The sequence below is a fragment of the Haemorhous mexicanus genome, chromosome 5 (assembly GCF_027477595.1).
Source record: "Haemorhous mexicanus isolate bHaeMex1 chromosome 5, bHaeMex1.pri, whole genome shotgun sequence".
In the NCBI taxonomy this organism is placed as follows: Eukaryota; Metazoa; Chordata; class Aves; order Passeriformes; family Fringillidae; genus Haemorhous; species Haemorhous mexicanus.
Genome location: NC_082345.1, coordinates 5709616 through 5730400, shown reverse-complemented (window position 1 = coordinate 5730400; position 20785 = coordinate 5709616). Strand labels below are relative to the sequence as shown.

At 40.6% G+C, this 20785-nt stretch overlaps 1 protein-coding gene and 1 long non-coding RNA gene across 3 annotated transcripts in view; both read left to right on the top strand.

The window, feature by feature from the left end:
- The window catches only part of ADIPOR2 (adiponectin receptor 2), a 44667-nt gene that overhangs the window by 15000 nt on the left and 8882 nt on the right, over nucleotides 1–20785 (top strand). For both annotated transcript variants that reach the window (XM_059848113.1, XM_059848114.1), the window contains exons 2-3: nucleotides 7248–7483; nucleotides 19848–19967. In XM_059848113.1, coding sequence (XP_059704096.1) covers nucleotides 7316–7483; nucleotides 19848–19967 — 288 coding nt within the window. In that variant the 5' untranslated portion in view covers nucleotides 7248–7315. The remainder of the gene's footprint in view (nucleotides 1–7247; nucleotides 7484–19847; nucleotides 19968–20785) is intronic.
- Nucleotides 7858–11609, top strand: LOC132328066 (uncharacterized). The gene is made up of 2 exons (XR_009486673.1): nucleotides 7858–10768; nucleotides 11527–11609. It is a non-coding gene; the product is annotated as an uncharacterized LOC132328066 (long non-coding RNA).

Here is a 20785-nt window from a genome sequence, read left to right as displayed (position 1 = left end):
TTGCTATACAAAAGTAGCAACTTTTTAGTTGTCTGACTTGTGGCAAACAACATTATGGCTTTTGAGGAGAGGGATATGTGCTGTTTTCAGCTGAAGAAATGCCATTGCTGAGGGCAAGTGAAGCAGTAACTTTGCTTCATTCTTATTTTTTTACTAATATTGGAATGGAAACATTTTGCAAACCTGACCTGGTCGACCACAAAACACTGATGAGCAAGCTCACAACCTCATGAATAAAGTTTATCAAGATTATCAATAAAACTAGAGAGCAGGTGCTTCCAAAAACTGGAGAGAATGTCAGCTTTTTACAGCCCAGCCTCTGTTAAAATGAGTGATCTTGGTAAGGTGATGGCTTGCTGTGGCAGGTGTGGTCTGCCCCTGGCCAAGAGGTTGTAATAAAGGCCATGGTGTGTACATTTATAACAATTAAAGGTTAGGGCCAAGAGATAACTGCCAGTTTTCCATAGGTTAGGACAATACTGCCTATAAAATATACAGTTAAACCTTTGGGGTGGGGTGCTGTCCTTTGGCACCTTGTCCAGGCTGTTTCCCCAGCAGTGCTTTGAGCCAGTGCAGTTCATGTGTGTGACAGCATTTGTGTCTTTCATGGCAAATGATGATCTCATTCCCCTCTGTTTTTCCAGAGTCACCTGGAAGGGCATGTGACAAACATCAGAGTGCCTCTGGGGTGGGCAGCTGGGAGAAGTGGAGCTGTTTATTGCCCAAAGAGGGGAAAGTGGAACTGCCCCCTCTGGGCACCAGCCAGGCCTTCAATCTGCACATCTAAATAAAGAGATACCCACTAAGAAGCACTGAAGGCAGCTGTCCTAATGATTTGCTGTTGGAAGTCCTCAGCCTGAAATGTGCATATTCCCCTTTGGTTTTAAAGGCATGGCTGCAGTGTTTGTTTTTGTACAATTGTTCCAGGCCTTGGAGCATTTTCTGGAGCAGTAAAAGATCTTGATTCAGTTTTTAGAGATTGAAACTCAGGCTTCCTAGGAGGAAGGGTAGGGGTGTGCTTGCCTGTGACTGCTGCTGTCTTGGTGCCCTTTACATTCCCATGCAAAGATTCTCTCTGTAGAGGGGTTAAAGGAAGTAACCTCAGTTTCATGGTGTAGATCTGCATTTTAGTGCCTTCTCCAAATACTTTGGTTTCTTCATCTTCTCCCAAGAGTTTTGTGAATTGGATGTCCTTGAGGCAGTAGTTAAAAGTATGTATTCTGAATTTTCACTTAAGAGGAAAGTGATGTTTGATTTCAGTCTTTCACTTGTAGACAGCCTGTGATCCCAAGTGTTACTAACATAGGAGAACTGCATCTTTTTGTTGTTGGCAGTCATGAAGCAAGTTGGTGTGAGTAGCATGCCATAGAAATAAAATCATGAAAGAGCAAAAGATGGGATTTTCTCACTTGGAGAAACCAAGCCACTTAATGAAAAATGAACCAAAAGCAACTTTTCCAGAGCTGGGCTGTGGGTATTTGTGGAATGTAATGTGGAAAGAACTTGAACTTCGTTCTCAGTTCTGTACTGCTTTTGTGACAATTCACTTGGTTTTGGTTTATTGAAGAGTAGAACTGATTTACAGCAGTCATCCAGTCTGTAAGGGCTGGACATTGTGCTCTGGGGGTGGGCCAACCTCTGACAGAACTCTTTTCTCAGTTAAAAAAATGGGGTCTGATTTGCAGTACAAATTGGACAAATGTTGTAACAATGTAATGGGATCCTCTGAAATGGAAGCATTTCGATAATGCAGGCAGGCTGCTGGCTTGTTCCCTTTCTTTGAATCCAAATGCATCAGAATGTGCTTGATTGTTTGCCTCTGCAGCCTGCTGTGAAATAGCTTGGGCTGAAGTTCCAGTGACAGTTTACAAGTTAAAAAGACAGCTTTTTGGCCACTGACCCTCTGCGGGAGTCTAATCTTTGTTTTGTAGATGCCTCTTTATCTAGGGAAATTACATCAAGAAAAGAGGTGTTGGATTACTTCCTCATTGTTCCTCTTTGTTAAAGATGACCTCCAAAGAATTTTTACAGGCTGATTTGTACTTTTCCTTTAGGGTACATTGAGAAAACAAAGTCTTCTGGGAGAATTTCCTTCCCCTCCCGTTTCATACAAACCCTTACTTGCTTTGTTTTTGACTGTAGCTTTAGAGAATGTTAACTGTGGATGTTTAACTCCTGAATTGAAAAAGCTCAATCGTTGAAAGACTGTTAAATAAAAAATAAAAATTAAAAAAAAAAAGAAGATGAAAGTCCCTTATTTCAAGTTGGTGTTACAATACTATTAGTGAGGGACTACTTGAGACAAAGCCTCCCTACCAGGAGAGAGTAGAATAAATACAATGTGCCGAGAGAACTGCATTTCAATTAGTATACCTTATTTCACTCAAGGTAGCCAGAATCAACTGTTCCATAGGCACAAAATTCCCCATCACCCTCTCTATAGGCTGTGTTCTTACCCAATCAGTCTGTCCATGGGGTGTAGTGGAAGTGCTCTGCCATTTGTACTTGTGCTGACAGCTCTGGGAAGGGAATTGTGCCTATTCTGTTACTAAGGCTTTGCCTAAACCTCTTGGGATTTGGTGAAGTCTTGGTTCAGTCAGCTTTGCCATTCCACTTGCATGGTTGTAGCTGTCATGGCACATGGACACAGGCAAGACTGGGTTTGTAGGTTGATACAGCTTCTCTTACAAGATTTTTCAGGCACTCAAGCCCTTCATTAAATATTAAGCATTAATGAATGTTCTGAGAAATGTGTAGCCTGAAATTTTCATGACGGTCTTTTGTTCTTTTGATAACTTAAGGTCTGTTAGGGGGAAGGAATCATCCTCTGTGTATACATTGTTTATGCTGCTTTAAAGGGTGCTTTGGGAGAGGATCAGCAAGGAAAGAGCATACAGGGGATGCCATTGCCTACCTGAACAGGAAAGTTTCTGCCAGTAAGGCACTTGAGAGGGGATTGTAGGGAGAAGCAATTTTCATTCTTCCAAAGACCAGCTACAGACAGAATTAAATACCTTCTGAGGATAATTCTCATGCTGCTTACAGGGAAGAACATACTGACAAGAGTGGAGTACTGGAGAGATTGCTTTGCTTAGGGGTAGTGGGAGGTAGTCTGACCATCCAAGACTGTGTTTTATCCTCAAAAGGGAGTGACAGAGTTTTAAAATTTAATTACAAACCCTACTGTTAATGTGTTTTTTTTTTGTTTTACTACCATGTGTCATCATTTAGCTGAGGCAGTAAATCACCTTGTGCCAGGTGAGTTCTGGGAGGTTGGAAGGGCTCTTACAGAGAGTGATGGCATTATCCTGTGGTGCTTAAGTCTGTGTAACTGGTCTTTCCTTATCTTTAGGAGGGAAGCAGTGTCCTAAATATGCTGTAGCTGTGGGTGTTGACTCCTGTGACATTGCACAGCTGCAGTGAATGCTGAAATAATGCTGCCTTCTAGTTTGGAAAGATGGTAGGGCTGAGCTTCAGACTGGCACTGGCTGTCCTCCTGTGGGGTTGGCTGCTGCTGGACCAGGGTGGAGGGAGCAGCTGTGGCTGCTCCTAGGGCTGTGTGGCAAGGCAGCAGCACACTGAATTGACTAAAGCCTCATTTTGTGCTTCTAGGCTGTTTAGAACCCTGCTTGCATTAAACTGCTAAGTCCTTTCTAAAAGCTGATGGAGCATTTAGAAGTTTTCTATATTAAAAAACCCAGCAGACCAAACTCAGTAGATGCTTTTCTCAGCTTATTTTAAGCACAGCAGGAACTCACTGATTCATCTACATGCTGATATTATGGATGCAGTCATTAAGTAGACTTTAAGTCATCATGGCAACTTCCTCTTTAAATGGAAGCTAATTTTAATGAAACCTTTAATTTGTATGCTACAAAAAATGTTGAAGGATTTAATTTATGAGACTGATAATCTCAATGAGACACAAAACAATATTTTCCAAGACCTCAAGTGTTCTATAGCTTTCCATTTTCTAGTTTTTGTTTTTGTGAACTGTGCAGTCTTAGGCAGAATGGGGCAGTAAGTACCCTCACAATGGTTCAACCATCATCTTCTGGTTAGATTCTACTATACTTAAATTTCCTAATTTCTTAGGAAAAGGTCATCCTTCATGAACTGTGAGTCATAGAAACTTTATGATAGAACTCAGACTGCCTATGCCTTTCCTGTTCATAATCTTCACTGCTTTCTTTCATTTGTGAACAACTATTACAGGCTATTTGTACTTCTGTGTTGGCACCTTCCAGTTGCATTTAGTCAGTAGTACATTTTTAAAAAGAAGTGAAACCCAGTAATGGTGCTTTTGGATTAGCATTTATCTTGCTTATCTTTGCATGCTCATTTAGGGCAAGCATGTTTAGCACTGTGAGGATCCTGCATGAATGACATGGAAACATCTTAGTTCACTGAACAATCCCACTGTCATTTCAAGAAACAACAACTTCTATTTCTGCAGAGCTCTGAAGATCAGCTCTGCTGCTTAATGCAAATCTGACTTGCTGGAGGTGAAATGCATGTTTTATTTTTAACCTTAGTGAATACTTGGCAGTGAGTGCTGGTGAAGTAAATCCTCAAGGCCTGATGTAAATTGGCATTCCTCTATCTTCTTTTATGAGGAGAGCCTTTTGCAAGAATCTTGGCCAAATGTGGTTCAGCCTGTTGTGTGGTTGTACTGTGTCCCAGAGCATTGCTCTCACAATGTCACAGAGGTGATGTAAGGACAGGTATTAGGCAATATTGGTGGTAGTGCAGCACACAGTGGCAATGCTATTGCTTAAATCTGGCTGAAAGGAGAACCAGTAAAACTTGCTGGTTAAATATCTCATGAAATTGCCCAATCTGTGGAACTAACTATTGCTGTTTCTACTGACTACCTGCTTGAAATGTGTGGAATAGCAGGCAGGGGGGTGTGCCTGTGTGTAACTGTTTATAAACACCTGCTCTGCTCACCTGCATTTTTCTGGTTTTAGCTACAGCTTCAGATTGGTTCAGTGTACTTATTGTGGTCTAACCCCAGCAGGCAGCTAAGGCCCACACAGCTGTTTGCTCACTCTGCCCCAGTGGGGTGGGGGAGAGAATCATAAAAGAGAGAATCTGTGGGTTCAGATAAAGACAGTTCAATAAGTAAAGCAAAAGTTGTGGATACAAGCAAAGCAAACCAAGGATTTATTCACCACTTCCCATGGGCAGGCAGGTGTTCAGCCATCCCTTTAGGAAAGCCAGGCTCCATCACATGTAATGGTTACCCCAGCCAAAACCAGCACAGTACTGTACTGAAATTGTCTCTTATAGGTTGCTTTTTAAATTAAGATGCCCATTAGCTTCATTTCAAAGTGTAGCTGTTGTTGCTTACTCTTTTCTTTCTTACATCAGTTTTGCCAAATGGCAGTGTGATTATGTCTTCATGTTTCTTGCATAAAAATAGAATTGTGAATTGGCTGCTTGAAATATGAGAAAAACAGTTAAGATTTCAGTTCTGTGGCTTCCTGAATATTTGTTCCTGCTCTTAAAATCTAATTGCTCAACGTCTTCACTGAGCTTCCTGTGTAATGTTGCTAAACCTCCTCTTCATTCTCATGTGGCTCTTGTGTTTACCAAGTAAACAGCTGTGGCCATTTTAGCTGTTGGATCTCAGATGGAGGTTGCTGACCCTGCAGTGAAGGTAGCAGGAAGGTGGGGATGCCATCTGCTCTGCTGTCAGATTGTCACCTTAGCATCCTGGGTGATTAAAGCACTGTGCCATACTGAACCTGGACAACTTGAGGTATCATTTAGTTCTGCAGAGGCTGTTACCTGCTCATTAGCAGCTCTCTCCTCTGAGGATTGCCAGGCAGCTGAGGGGATATAATATTACAAACTGCTGCAGCAAAATTAACTATAGCCCATTTGTCAGAGCTGAGAATTATCTTGCAGTGATCATATGTAAATGAGATGAGTTCCTGTAAGGACAGAATACATTATTTATTGGCTTTTTGGAGGTGACATTTTATTACAAAACTGCCAATATCAATTCCCCATCTTGTATTTTTAATTTTCCCTCCTAAATTATAACAAATTTCAGCATCTTTTATTGGGCAGTAAAATTCCAATTTAATTATGCATACTGGCAAGTTAAAACTTGTTTGATGGGTTGTCTTAATGTTGTGTGTTAGTCACATCAGAGCACTTAGGTGCTACAGTAATGCCACCAGGTGATTAGTGCAAAAAGAATAGATTGTCATTCAGAATGATTCTGAAGCCTCAGCTGTGGCTTCACTCTCATAATACATTCTGATGCTTTCTGGCACTCAGACTGCAAAGTTCTCTGCAGGCTGTGCCTCCCAAGGCTGCCACTGTCAAACAGGTCTCTCTGAACTGGCTGCTGAAGTGACACCACACAGGGGTGTACAAAACTGATGGGTAACCAAAAATACTCTTGATGAGGGCTCAGATTAATGTTAATTTGTCATCAATTTTCTGTGAATTTGATCAAATCTTTAGCATTTTGAGTTAGGTTTACCCTGAATCCTTTTTGTAGTAAGTGTAGAAGACAGTCACTTTTCTGAGTAGGAACCATGGGTTATTGTTATATGGGGGATTTACCTGTTTTTGATTGCTCTGATGGAATGAACAGTGTTTAAATTTGTCTGCTCTAATTCCTTGCACATGTAAAGATACAAACCCATTCTTTGCAGTGATTGTGGCCATGTTAATTTAAGCAAGAGAAGCATAATCACACTGTGTACTACTGCCCTCCTTGCAGTCTGTCTAAAATTAGTTGCTGCTTGAGCTCTGCTTGAGCTTTGCTTGATTGCTATACTAGTACTTAATGTCCTAGTTTTGGTGAAGCCTAGTCTGGATGAGCTTCATACCTGCAAAAATGCAATAATTATGGAGTACTTGTGATAAATAGTGTATTTCTAAATAATATTAACAGCTTGCTGCTTGCAATTTTGTAGAAATAATTCCTAAAAGTTGACTGTGGTTTTGTAGATTTACTGCTTTTTGAAGCTCACTTTCTGTCACCTTTCAAAGTTGTGTTTAACTTGTGTTAAACACAAGGATATGAAACTGTTTAGTGGTCTCAAGATGAGAATTCATTACCCAGCAGTGTAGAAATGTGTGTAATTGATCCCGTGGGATTTTGGGCACATATAAAAGCAGTTGTCATAGCTGTTTGGTAGCTTGTAAGCAAGCTCTTCTTCCAGCCAGCTTTTCCATTCCTCTTTTTAACTTCAGTTGAGTTACACAAAGGATTTTTCTTCCAGAGCCAAGACGTAATCAGCCAAACTGACCCAAGAGGAAGGAGAATATTTGCGAAGGCCTCCAGCATCTCATGAACGAACCAACGGAACTCGATAATGCTGGTTCTGCAGAGCCCGGTCTGCGGCTCCGGAAAGGACACATGTCTGACCCTGCAACAGCACAGGCAGCCTTTGAAGAGGACAGCTCTCAAGAGAGCCTTCTTCTAGTGGAGCCATCACTGTCTTCTGACCAGGAAAATGTAAGTCATGTGATTGGTTAGGTTTTCAAGGAAAAATGAGTTTTGACCTAAGCGCTTCAGTATTTTAATCTAACTTTCGGAAATGTGGACCATGAGCCTGCAGCCTTTTAGTGCCTGCTAAATAACTGTAACAATACCAGGAAGATTCCAGAAGTATTCAGTTGAATAAATGTGTGGGCACTTTGGTGACAAGACTGGGCATAACTAGTTTTACCAGCTTTTATGTTTTTATTTTGTCCTCAAAGAAATGGGACTTGTATTGGTTTGTGTTCTGGTGAGATGCTGTTCATACCAAAAGCTTTTTGTTCTGTAATTTTCAATTAATTGTAAGTGAAAGGAGAAGTACTGGCTCTGGCTGCATGTAATCAGAACCATGGCTAATTGGGATCTTTTTGATGATTAGGACAGAAAAATCTGTTTGCAAGCATTCTTGCTGTAATTAGTCTGAACAGTGCATGATATCCTATCTCAGACAGTAGCCAGTAACAGACTCATGAGGAATAGCAAAGGATGGGGAAGCCCTTTGTGTTACTTGCCTAGGACACTCTCCCAGTCTTTAGCAGTTGCTGGTTCACAGATTTTCTGAGCCAAGGTCTGTAAGTTTTTGGTGCATGAACCTCTATAAATTTTAGCATCCATTACATGCAGAAAGGCATCCACAGCTTTATTAGGTGTTCTACAAAGACAATGTCCAAGCACTGGACAAAAGTACCTTCTGGTTAGAGATTTCCAGAACTGTAATTAATGCTTCTCCCAGGATGTATTCAGATGGATATCAGCATAGTTAAGTGGAAGAGGCATTCATCTTAGGCTCACTATGCAATTTATCATGGATTAATGAGTTTACTGTATCAGCTTAGTCACAGTAACTGTGTGGTTTTAGCCAGCAGCAAAAACATGCTGGTGCTACTTAATGTATGTTGGGCTGTGGCTGTAATTGCATTTGCCACAAGTTCTGGGTGTTTGCATGGCCCAGTGTCATGGATCAGCTGACGTGAGAACTGGTATTTGCCTTCTCAGCTTGATGAGTTGGAGCCCTTACAGAATTTAGTTCCAAGCATTCTTGTAATGAGAAGTCAGGATTGGTATTCATGTCTAGTAAGCCAAGCCAATGCACTCACAGTTGTACTGCAATAACTTCTCTAGAACATTCTCAGTATCCTGATAAGGGAAACACCCAGTCTTTTTCCATTTTGTGGAAGGTTGTGAAGCATGTGTTTAAAGTGCAAAATCTTGGCCAAAACTGGTTAGAAAAAGAAAAGTTGAGTTGTGCTAGCAGATATTTTGAATTTACATGTTTATCTGTTGGTGTGTTGGGATCATCTGCTTTGAAGGCTGCTTTCATTCTTGCCTCTGACTGTCCTGGCTGAATAATTAGAGTTACCTGTAGCGTGTGGATGGAATACCCAAGGTAAAAGTCCATAACTGATTATGTGCTTTAGTTCTTTCTGTACATTGGCTTAGCTAATCAGAAATTATCTGGCTGAATCAGTGTTTAATTCTGACATTTTGGCAATGAAACAGTTGAAATACTTTCATTCTCTCTTTCAGGCATTCATAGCACATGTTGTCTTTTTGGTTTTTTTGCTTTCATCCACAACAAATGTTTGTGTTTTTTTCGTTTTGGTTCACTACAAATGTTTGGCTTCCTCATGTTTGATTTCTCTTTCCTGGTCTCCTGAAGTGCTGTCACAGAAATTTGTTTTTCCGATTGGGTCTTGCTGTTACATCTTAATCTGCATCACTTTCTCTGCTGTATATGGCCTTGTGCTTTTTAAAATTTTTTTTTTTCATCCTTTTATTCCTGTCCTCAGTGATTTCTTGAGTTTGTTAGTATGATGTCTTAGAATTGTTTTTGTCTTCAAGGGCTGAATAATTGATGCTTCTAATGGACCATCCCAAAACACTTTGCTGTCAAAAGTGCCAATATTGGCTTGCCAAATGGCCTTTCTTATGTGATATTCTGCAGTGTTCCAGATAATCTGGAAAAAACATTATGCTATACATCTTCCTCTGCCTTGTGTAAGCCTCAGCACAGCTGTTGCTCAAATGTCAGCCTGGATTCCCTCTTCTGCTCTGCTGTGCATTCTGGCTCTGTGCATCTGTCTCAGCAGAGCGACATGTGTTGGTTCATTAGCGTGACTTCCAAGTTCCAGAGCCTCATTTTCCTCTGGGCTGGAAGAGATTCATGTTTAGATAACAGTAATATAAGGATATTGTTCTTGGCCAGGTGGCAACCAAGCTAAACATAGCCTTATAAAGGTCTCAGGTAGTGCCCACTCTGAATGCAGCCACCATGGAGCCGATGGCAGCAATTCCCTGTTGGATGAGGGAAGGCAGTGGGGGCTGTGTCTCACTGTTGTCATTTATTATTCTTGTAAATGCTTCTACTTAGGAAAAGCTTTTATCATAGTAAATATGTGTTCTAAAATGTATTGGGCCTAGGACTTGAGGTGTTAGTGTAAAAAGATGTATATTTTTATCCTGTGATAATATGGCATTGTTTATTTTCCCAGTGCCTCCTATTACTGTGCTTATATCATTGCAACTCTTATAGAAATTCTTCTCCAAACCCTTCTATACAAGATTCCTTTCCCTACTTGTATATCCCCTGCTCCACTTGTAGCAGTAAGCAGTCTGAGCTCTTAAGAGGTAGTAGTTGATGAATTTTTGATGAATTATTTTAATAGTCTTTTCTAAGAAGGAAGGCATGGAAGCGTGTCATTATGTTGTTGTTCAGAATTAATTTCAATCTTCCTCACAGCTTGCTTTGTATACTATGTACTTATAATTTTGATGGACCAAAATACTGGTCCTCATAAGTAATAAGGAATTTTTTTGCTAAGAAAATGAAGATGATATTAAGAAATAAGATTTACTCCTAAAAGTTTTTTTTTTTCCTGAGGCTTTTGACCCTGGCACCTACCTGGGAGGTTGGTAGCTGTGAACTGAAAATGAAAGATCCTGCTTTCTGTAAATTGTGGCATTCAGTAGATACATGTAGCAAAGAATTACTAGCCATAAGCATAGAACATGCTTATTCAAAATAATAACACAACTGCATCCTTCTGCCAGTGCTGTTAATCTGCCAATTTTATAACAATTCCTATGAGAAGATACAAATCATAGGACATCAGTATCCTTTTTTCTCAGTCTGTATTTTATTCCATAACTCTCTGTTCTCTCCTGGAGTGCAAATATGTCCATATCCCTCTTCCCAGTACCAGTTTCAAGAACTAGGTGCACATCTTGCTCTCTTTCAATGTGAAATTAGTGTAGTGGCCGGTGAGTGGTGAGCTTTCTGTCACTTGGACCAATAGAAACCATTTGTCTGCATGATAAGCAGATTATGATTATGAGAAAAGCAAAAGCTACATAATTCTTCTCATTCCTTCAGCAGTTTAAACTTCTTTTCCTTTTTCTGGTTTCCACTATGTGCTGATAAGGCATTTTTCAGCAGGTGCTTCCCTCCTGTAGCATCCTGGATTGCCTTGCCTTCGGGACAGCATCCTTTCTCCTCTCCCAGAGTTTCTGTGTCTTAACTGCCTTTGTAATTCCTGCAGTGATAGTTCCTAAAGAAATCTCTCCTACTGTGACTTTGTTAAGCTGACACAATCAAATGCATGTGACTTCTTACCATGTGATGAATGGGCTCTTTATGCAGCCCTGAAACCCTGTGCTTGACTCTTGCCTTTTGTACTTTAACCTGTCAGTGACAGGAGGTAAACAACAGAACCATTTTCTTTGCCTTTGTTCCAGTCATGGGTTTTCCCCGTGCTTGGATGATTCCTTTCATCTTCCCTGAAGCTGAGATGTTGTGCAGTTGTCCTGTGAGGCACCAAAATGTGCCCATAAGGTGGAGAGCTGTTGCTTTGAAGTGTTTGATAACCTACAGTAAGGTTCTGGGGGGAGGTTTGTGTAGCCCTCAAGCAGAAGGAATTTGGGTAAATACTCCTCTAGATTGCTTTTCAGGGAGTATGGGCTTTGAAGGGAGAACCTGGTTGACCTCTGACAAATTTCATGATATCTCCATGTACTTACAGGAATCTTTCTAGAGCATAAATACCAAAGTGACTTGAAGGAGGAAGGCAGAAGGATGTAACAGAACTTCAGGTACCAAAGAGAATTTTTAGAGTAATTTAGGGTGAGCAAATGACTCAAGGCTTTTAACTTGACTCATAAAACTTAAAGCATTTTCTGTTACACAAGTTTTTACGTATTATCTACAAGAGCAGACTACAGACAGAGTTTTTGGTATTGCAGAAGGGTGCATGTAAATAAATGGAATTGTCTATTTGATTCCTGGTGCATGCCAGCTGAGTGAAAAAGGTGAAGTCTTGAAGGTCAAAGAGAGACATTTTGGCCTTAAGAATAGTTTTTCTGGGGGTAAATATTTGTAAATTCTGAATTTGTGAAATTTCATCCTTTGTAGATCTACTTGCAAGTTTCAAACAATTTAGCTTTCTTTTCAGTCTGGCATTTTTCTATCAGTTCTTTGGGGTTATGATTGAAATCTTGGCATTTGCTTCTGGAATTCTTCCTCCATTGCATTGCAGGTTTTTTTGGTAAAGTGTGAATGGAAGAGGCCTGGTAAAATCAAGTTTGACTTCCCACCAAAGCACATTTCCTTTTGTTTTAAGGCTGATTGTGTTCAAATGTTGTTATTCTGTAGATTTCTTTATCACCTCTTCCATTCCTTCATTTTTGCAACTCTTGGGAAGAAATCTAAATTCTTTGAAAGCATATGAGTTGACATTTTGCTTCAGATCAAAAGATCTTAACATCTGCATTTCTCCTTCACTTGCTGTTCTAAGAACTGGAAGTAATGTGAATTTTACTCATACTGCTAGTCACAAAGTAAATGCTTGAATATAGTATTTTTTTTTGTTCTACAGAAAAGCATTTTTGGATACACAGAGCAGAATATCTCCCAGTATTCCCACTTGGACAGCATGAAGGCAATGGGAAATGTTTATAGAGATGGTTTCCAGGCCCCACTGGTGCCTCCCTCACTGGCATTGATGTGCCTGGGTTATGAACAGACTGCCAGAGCTTGAAAGTCTGCAGAAAAGGCAAACTGGGGATCCAGTCAGCCATGCATGGGCAGTGCCCAGAAGGATGGTAACATGTAGGAAATGGCCATTCTCCATGTCTGCTCTGTCTCCCACAAAACTCTCTCTGAAGCACCAAGGAATTAGTCTTGTGTGGTGGTTGCTGAGTTGCAGCTGGATTCAGCTGTGTCCTCTTACTGGGGAGTGTTTCTGTGCTCTGGGAGGGCAAGTGTTGCTGCTCAGAGTTTGCTGCCTGTCAGCAGGTTTTGTAACCATTGCTTGCTGTGCTGTGTGTTGAAACTAGGAGAGGGAGGGAGTAGTTCTGTTTATAATTCACTGGCACAACAGTTTCCCTGCACAGGGGTTAGATTCCATGGGTTTTGCCTTTGTTCTCCAGATCCTATCTGCCTGATTTGGGCAGCAGTGGGGGGGGGGGGGGTGTCAACATTTTGCAGTGATATAAGAGAAAAAAATAGTGTTGTACTGGTGGGTTAACTTGCATCTTCCTCCAACTGTTGCAGATTGATAGACTCTGCTGTTATGTTAAGTTCAGCAGTACACTTTCAATCTCTCTTTGTTTATTTTTATAACAGAGCATTTCTTTTTCCATAAGCCCAGCATGCTTGTTTTCTTTTTGTGTTGTCAGGATTAACAATGGCAGAGGAGTAGAAAATGGCACATGAGACTCTTCTGCAGTAGAAACAATTTCTACAGGCCCTTCCCCAAACTACTGCTGAGCACATGGTGACATTGAGACCCTGGGCCCTTGTCAGATATTGGGCTTTGACAGAAAATCAGTATAAAACCAGCTCAGAGATTCAACAGACCCTTTTCATCTGAAGATATTTAAGAAGGGAGCTAGTTCTAATCAGAGTGTTCTTGCAAGGCTGCTGCAAAATGTGACTTTGTCCTGGGAGTATTTGCTAAATGAGTTTTGAATGTTAGTGCTTGTTTTTAATGAGTGCCAGCAAGCAGTCACCCGTGACCAGTAGTGTAAAGCTGTTTTCAAGTGCTGTATTAAATGGACTGTATCTTCTATAAGAAAGTGACCTACAAAAGAAAAACACTAAACTCCAGGAACCTCCAAGTACTTGACATTTTGACCAATGGGCCTGAAGGGGTTTTGCACTGTGCTAATGAAAGACTTTTTTTGGTCCAGTGACAGCAAAGGCAGCTTTGCACACCCTGCTTAGAGGTTTCCTTTTGGAAACTGGTGTGGCTGTGTTTACAAGCTTGTCAGGGAAAGTGTGAATTCTAAGGACAAAGCTGTTATTTTAAAATAACTTGGGATGTGCAGAAGTTAGGGGAAGTCAGGGAAAATTTAATGATGCTGTTTCCAGTTTATTTCTCACAACTCAAAGAATATAAGTTGATGAAATTCTGAAAAATGTGCAACAGGCTTTTAGGAGAAATGGCATGGCAGCCTGCACTTACTGCTGCTTCCCCCTTACAAAAGGCTGGTTGATAAAAGGTCAGTTGACAGAACGGGCACAGAGGAGTTGCTGCTGAAAAAAAGCAATCTGGCCAGCTGAAAGAGATGTTACAGAACTGCCATTAGAAAAAATAACATTTTTATGTTATAGCTTTGAACGTGTCTTGGCCATTATGCTGAAAGCTCTCGAGTTACTGAATCTGGCACACTGCCCCAAGGAACATAAAATGATTTGAATGTCATGTTAAGCACTATTAATAATTCATCTGATGAGATCAAGAAAAACAAGAGCAAAAACTCAGAGTCATGTCTAGACTTTGTGACTTCAGTTTAATGTGGGGGATGACAGTGGTATTGTAAAGGCAGCAACATATGTTTTGTAACTTGAGTTTTAAGAAGAAAATAATGTAAAAGTGCTGTGTCATATAACATGCCATGACTCAGTGTTAATCAAGACATTTGGTTTTTCTGAGCTTTCTTGCCTGTGTCCCTACCAAGGCACAGAGTTTTGCCAAGGCACTGATCATGAAGACAGTGGGGGAGTGTCTGTCAACAGCTGAAGGAAGCAAGAATATTAGAACAAATTCAGACTGTATCATGCTCTGAAAATTCCTGTGGTGGTAGGTTTAGGGCACTGGTGACATCTTGGTGGTGATTTGGCATCACAGACAGCTGAACTTTGAGACATGGGAGTTCATTAACTCCAGAGCTTAATACTACATAGGTGTGTGCATGGTCAGTTAGGCTCCTGGGTAACTGAGTAATGACTCTGTCTGAGAAGAAACTCTAAAGCAGAGGACTTGTGCCCTTTCTGGGGCCCAGGAGAGTTTTACTGCTGTTGCTAGTTGTCCTGGTTTTGACTGGGACAGCTAATTTTCTTCCTTCTAGCTGGTACAATTCTGTGGTTTGGATTAAGGGTGAGAGTAACATTGATAACACCCTGATGTTTTAGTTGCTGCTGAGCAGTGCTTTCCCTTAGTCAAGGACTTCTCTGATGCTGTGCCAGTGAGGAGAGGCACAGGAGGCTGGCAGGGAGCAGCTGACCTGAACTGGCCAAAGGGATGTTCCAGACCATGGAGAGAGAGCCCAGCACATGAACTGGGGGGAGCTGCTGGAAGCTGCTGGTCTCTGCTGGGAGGCAGGGTGGGCATTGGTCACATGGGGGTGAGGGAGAAGGTGACCACTTTTTAGAGTGAAAGGTGGCTCCAGTCAGATTTCATTTGTCTTTTAGTTTGCACACACAAATGACAACATTGACAGCACTTTCTGAAGTGATGAACCAGAACTTGTTTGTCACCTGTGCAAGGAGCAGTCATGGGCAAACTCTGAAACTTTCTAGAAATCTTTAAACTGACATCAAGAAACTACAGACCTCAAGAAAATACACTTTGCTTGAAGTCCATTGAACATAACTTAGTCAAAACTGGGAAAAATGTTTCTGGAGTCTTTTTCTGCAATTACAACTTTCTTCTGTCAGGCTTTTCCATAGTGAGGACATTATTAAACAGCGTGTCTGTTACCAAATTTGAGAGTGATAGTAGAGAAACTGTTGGTCTGTGTGAGAAGGATAAGCTGTTGTAGTAGACAAGAGAAATATGTTGCATCTACTAGAGCAGGTTTTACTGCACTTTTCTCTGTAACAGGATCTTTGGCTGTGTGATCTGACATTTTTGGACTGCATTCAGATGAGAAATTCTTGTACTAAATGTAAACATTTTTTTTTAACCTTTTGTGCCATTGCTATAAAAGTGAAATTTTACTGTTAAACTTACTTAATGATCAGCACTGTGCAATTAAGCTCTTGGGTTTCTTGCTCTTTGTTTGCTCTGGTTCTCTAAGCCTTGGGTTTGGTATTAAACCTTTTTGATCCCTACCAAAATCCGCTCTGGAATTCTTGTTTAGGTGATAATCTGTCCCTGGAAGTGTGTAGCTTGGTTCTCAATACAAAGTTATATAATTAAGTCTGATTTCTACCTTTTCATTTACATTCTTGTCTGTCACTGTTATCACAAAAGAAGCTGTAACACTTACCAAAATGAAGTGAATATTGATAAATCAGTAAAGCTGGTTCCTCTGGATATTTTCACTTGTCCTTTAGATTTATTTTATTCTCTGGTACCATTACTCAACTCAGATTGTGTTTATACATCTGCTGGATAATTTCTGTCTCATTGGTACCTGTACTGGTTTTTAGTAGCTTTAACACTTTGTGAATTTGCAAAGGGAGTAGGATTAAAACTGGGACAATGGCTTGGCAATTCCATTGAGTTAAGTGTCCAACCTTTTAAAGTGTACATATCCAGAAGCCATGATTTTTGATTAATGTGAAAGACTGGAAACATTGCTGCCTGTGTTCAGCAGAAGAGTGACAGCTGCTGATTGTAACAAGTTTGCTTGTTACAAACCAGGGGGTTTATTTAAAGATAGTCTGAAATGCTCTGAAGACTTCACAGAATTGTTTAGTCAAATCTGAGATGCTTTAAACGAGGTTGAGTAAATTGGATGATGTAAAAGAACATGTGAAACATCAGCTGAGTGAAAATCCCTTTGGCTTATGGCCTAGAAACTACAAAGGCAAAAGTTATTCTTGAAGCACTTAATTCAGGATATACCATAGCTCATTAGAAGTGGGATTATCAGAGTTTTCTTCTGGGCTCTCATTTCTTGCACAGTTTTAGGCAAGTGATATTATTTACCCAATATGTTTCTCATTTCAAAATGTGATTCTGTGGGCAGGACTTAGAATAGTTGAAAATGTGTCCTAAAAGAATGTGCTTGCTTATGTTGTTGTGGTCTAGAATTACTCTTGAATTTCTGATACAGTCAGCTGAAGAGGAGAAAATAATGAGTCCTGAGGTATGAAGTTGTCACAGTAGAAATATTACAAGATGCCTTCTGAGCAGGAGAGGGATACTCTTTCCTTTCAGTCATTGACTTCAGAACTGAAGGTCAGTAGACTCCTTCAGATATCCAAGTGAAAACTGATTTTGGTGTTACCCTCCACTGTAGATTTCTGACTTTGAACAGGCACAGTTTGCTGTTCTTCCCAATTAGACCCTACAGGAGGGAGTCAAGGGAGGATGGGTGTTCCAGAACAGGCTTCCTTTTGCCTCCCTAGCAAGAAAAGGACTAAGAGCTTAGCTTTAGGTTTTTTTCCCCTTGAATCCTAATTTTGAAGTTTAATGGCAGGAAGGAGATAGTAAAATCAATTCCATTTTTTGGCAGTAATCTGGACTGTGTATATGACATGAATTCCTTTTATCACCAAAAGAAGCTCAGTAATGATTTGTTTGTAGGCACGTGGCCAAAATGCAAAGAAATTTGGACTAGCTCAGAAATAGCTGTGCTCTTCAAGCTTTACAGTCTGTTCAAATTTAAGCCTTCCCATCATTCTAGAAATGGGAGTATGTGCAGAGAGGGAAATGAGCATTTTTTGGCTTTGAGTCACTGGGCAGACTGCAATGAATACAGGCTTTGATTCTGTAAGGGACCTTTTTTCCTTCAGTCCACCCAGTTGTGTAAATTGAGGGTTACTAACTCGTCCACCCCATTTGAGCTGGTTATTGTGTGCTGCTGGGGGAGGGAATTCTAGAGTAGCCAAAAGGCACAGCAGTGCTGCTTCTTTCAAATGCACTGGCACTGAGATGCCAGCCTTGCTTTTCCATAAGGCATGCTCTTGGAAACCAAAGGTTTCTTTAGCTTCTAAATTGTGCAGGCTATCATGAGCATTTCCTCCAGACCTCCATGGCAGGGCACTTAGACTGGTTGATCTTTACAGCTGCCTTCTAACCCAATCCATTCTGTGTTTCTATGACCTTGAGTTAATTATTTATGATATTGAAAGCCCAGAATCCTAGAGAGCTCCATTAGCAGAAAAAGCCAGTGAAATTGACAGTGTGGGGCAGCAATGTCAGTGAATGTTGTTGAGTCAGAATGAAACCAAATTTGCTTTTTATTCCTGTGCCTAACAGGAATTGTGCCTATTTTAGAAGGATATTAAAGCTACTTGCATCTTTCTGTTGCCTGGTGCCTCTCTGAATAGGACTAATGGGCTAACCTAGGCAGAGTGAGTGTATTTAATACTGTCTTTTTCTGCTAGAGAATCTGCTTAGAGCTGGTCAATATAGCAATCATTGCTGTAAAATATAAGATATTGTTCAGAGGAATTGTTCCCTGGAATGATAAATGAAGGTGAGTAGATGGTACAAGGTACATGGGTTATTTGTTTATGCAACCCAGCTTTCCTAGTGTGGACAAATGGGAGGTCATACATAAAACCTGAAGGATGTGTAGTGTGTATTACACACCAGGAATTGCATTCTGGGTAAGCAAAATTGGGTCAAGAACTGGGATGGGAGCTCTTTGAAAGATGAAGCTTCAGTGACTACTGCAAGGCTTGGGTATTGCAAGGCTTGGGTACAAAACAAGTATGAACATGTCATTTCTCTGTCACAACCCCCAGAAATATTGAAGGCTCTGGATAGCTCACTGTAGGCTGGAAGAAGTCTCCTTTTATTTATTCAAAATGAGAATTTTAAGCAGCTTATTGAGTTAACTAGACAGAAATAGTTAATAAGGCTTGACACCAGGGAGAGAGCTGTAATGTGGGACAGATGCACAGCCAGCTCCCATCCCTGGCTTGAAAGTTCAGGGCAGTAATCTGCACATTACTGATCATAATTTGTAGATAAAGTAAGTGAGATTATATTCTATGTTCTCAGTCACTTTGGATGGTATTATTGATACATCATCTTGATTTTAAAGTTGTTAACCATGGTGTGGGAATAGGAGGGGGAAAATTGTTCTGGGAAGTCAGGAGGAGGCCAGTCTCCCTCTGTGCAGACTGTGGAGCTTTCTTGGCCATGGGGTATGTGGCAGCTTTCTGCATTGTCTCGAGGGTGCAGAAAGCTCCTTCTCTCCTTCCTAGCTCCCTCCAGTTTGTTTTCATTGGAAGTTGAAATGTTGAATAGAGTCTTTGATGGGCCATGAGCATTGTAGGAAGCAAACAGGAATGTAGAACTTCCATGGCCCCCTGCTTTTCTCCTCCATGGGAAGCTGGAGTGTATCAAAATATGCAGATGATGTGATAAGTCATGCTAGAGCAGAAAACTACCACACTGTTCTGTAAAGTTATTAATGATGTGCACCAGCCTGATATCCCAGCTCAGTGGATTATTTTAGTTTTCCTTTGCATAATTCTCTTGGTACACCCTGAAGATATGGATGTTTCTCTTTATTTGAGCTTGGCTTAAAACTCTGATCCCTGTTACTGCTTTTCTTTGATGACTTGCCTTTGTCTAAATGGCAGGAGTTTCATAGTAGCTTCTGAAATACCTTGAAAAGTCAAATGAATGAGTAAATTCCATACTGGATTACAAGCTGAACAGAGGTGTCAGTTAAACAGAATAGATTTTCAGATTTGGAGTGCAAATTGAGGTGAAACATTTCTAACAAGGTAAATGGATGCCTCTCCTTGACTTACCTTTTATTACCCTGAAATGCCAGATACATTATAGAGGCATTAACACTGGCACAGTGACATTGAAACATAAAATAGGGAGTAATCCTTCCCTAGAGGTGGGAAGGCTGCAAGCCTCAGACTCCATATCTGGGATTTAATGAAGCGTGACTTAGAGGAGCACTGCTGGCTTCCAAACCTGCTGGAAACATGCAGAATGGATTAGACATGTGAGTTGTTCTCAGATACCTAAGAATGTAATCATTTTTTTGCTTGTTCTTCTGAATTCTTTTCTCAGTGCTGTACAAGGAGAGACTTCTTTATTTGCCAAGAGCTCAAATCATAGCTTTGTATGGGAAACAGAATCACCTTCCTCTGTTCATCTTTCTACAAAGTGTTTTCTCTGGTTTTTTCCCCCTCCAGTGTTCTGAGGATAATAAACACAATGATGACCCACCTCAAGAAGATGAAGGTTTTATGGGAATGTCACCTCTTCTACAAGCCCACCATGCTATGGAGAGAATGGAAGAATTTGTGTGTAAGGTAAGGGCACGTGGAAACTGTTGAAGTCATTTCCTTTTTTAGGAAGCTCCAGTGGGCAGCAGACTGTACTTGGAGGAGCTGCACTGCTGATGTGAGGGAGAGGAGGGTTCTCACTGTCCCCAAATGGGCATCTTGTGTTCTGAGTGCCAATACTGTGCTTCCTCAGCATCTCTCTGTCATACAGGATTAAATTGTAGAGCATGGAACAAGAGGGATTTACAACTGACACTCCAAAGCTGATCATGCAACTCAGGTGTGTCCCTTGAAAAACACCTGTGTGTGCAAAGCAGAACAAAAGCCTTCTGGTTTGAGGCACTTTGACTTACAAGGTCATTTGACCTGATTTCTTCAGCATTGCAAATATTTTGCTTTCCCAGCACCATTTGCATCTATTGTAGAATAAGCTTTGTCCCTGACTTGAAAACAATGCTGTATTGAAACCATACATAAGTCAATCCATTGTAGATTTTGTCACTGTTGACCTTGGCTCAATTTTTGCTACTTTTAGAGCCACTGGTGTGTGTCAGTCTCTGGCCCTCCTTTATTGCTGAAAGGAATGCTGCCCCTTTATACACTGGCTCCTGCTGGTTTTATGAGCTATTTTTGATATTTTTACAGAGGGACTCTAGTGACTTGGTGGTCTTTTGTGTATGGATCATTTTGATTTTTTGCTTTTGTTGATTTTTTTTTATTTTACTATGCATCTTTGTATCTTTTAAAACATTTCGTAGGGTGGATTGTGTAAAATGAATTCCCTCATTCTGTTTCTACCTCAATTCACATTTTTTGTTGATGAACTAAACCAGTTATTTTCTTGT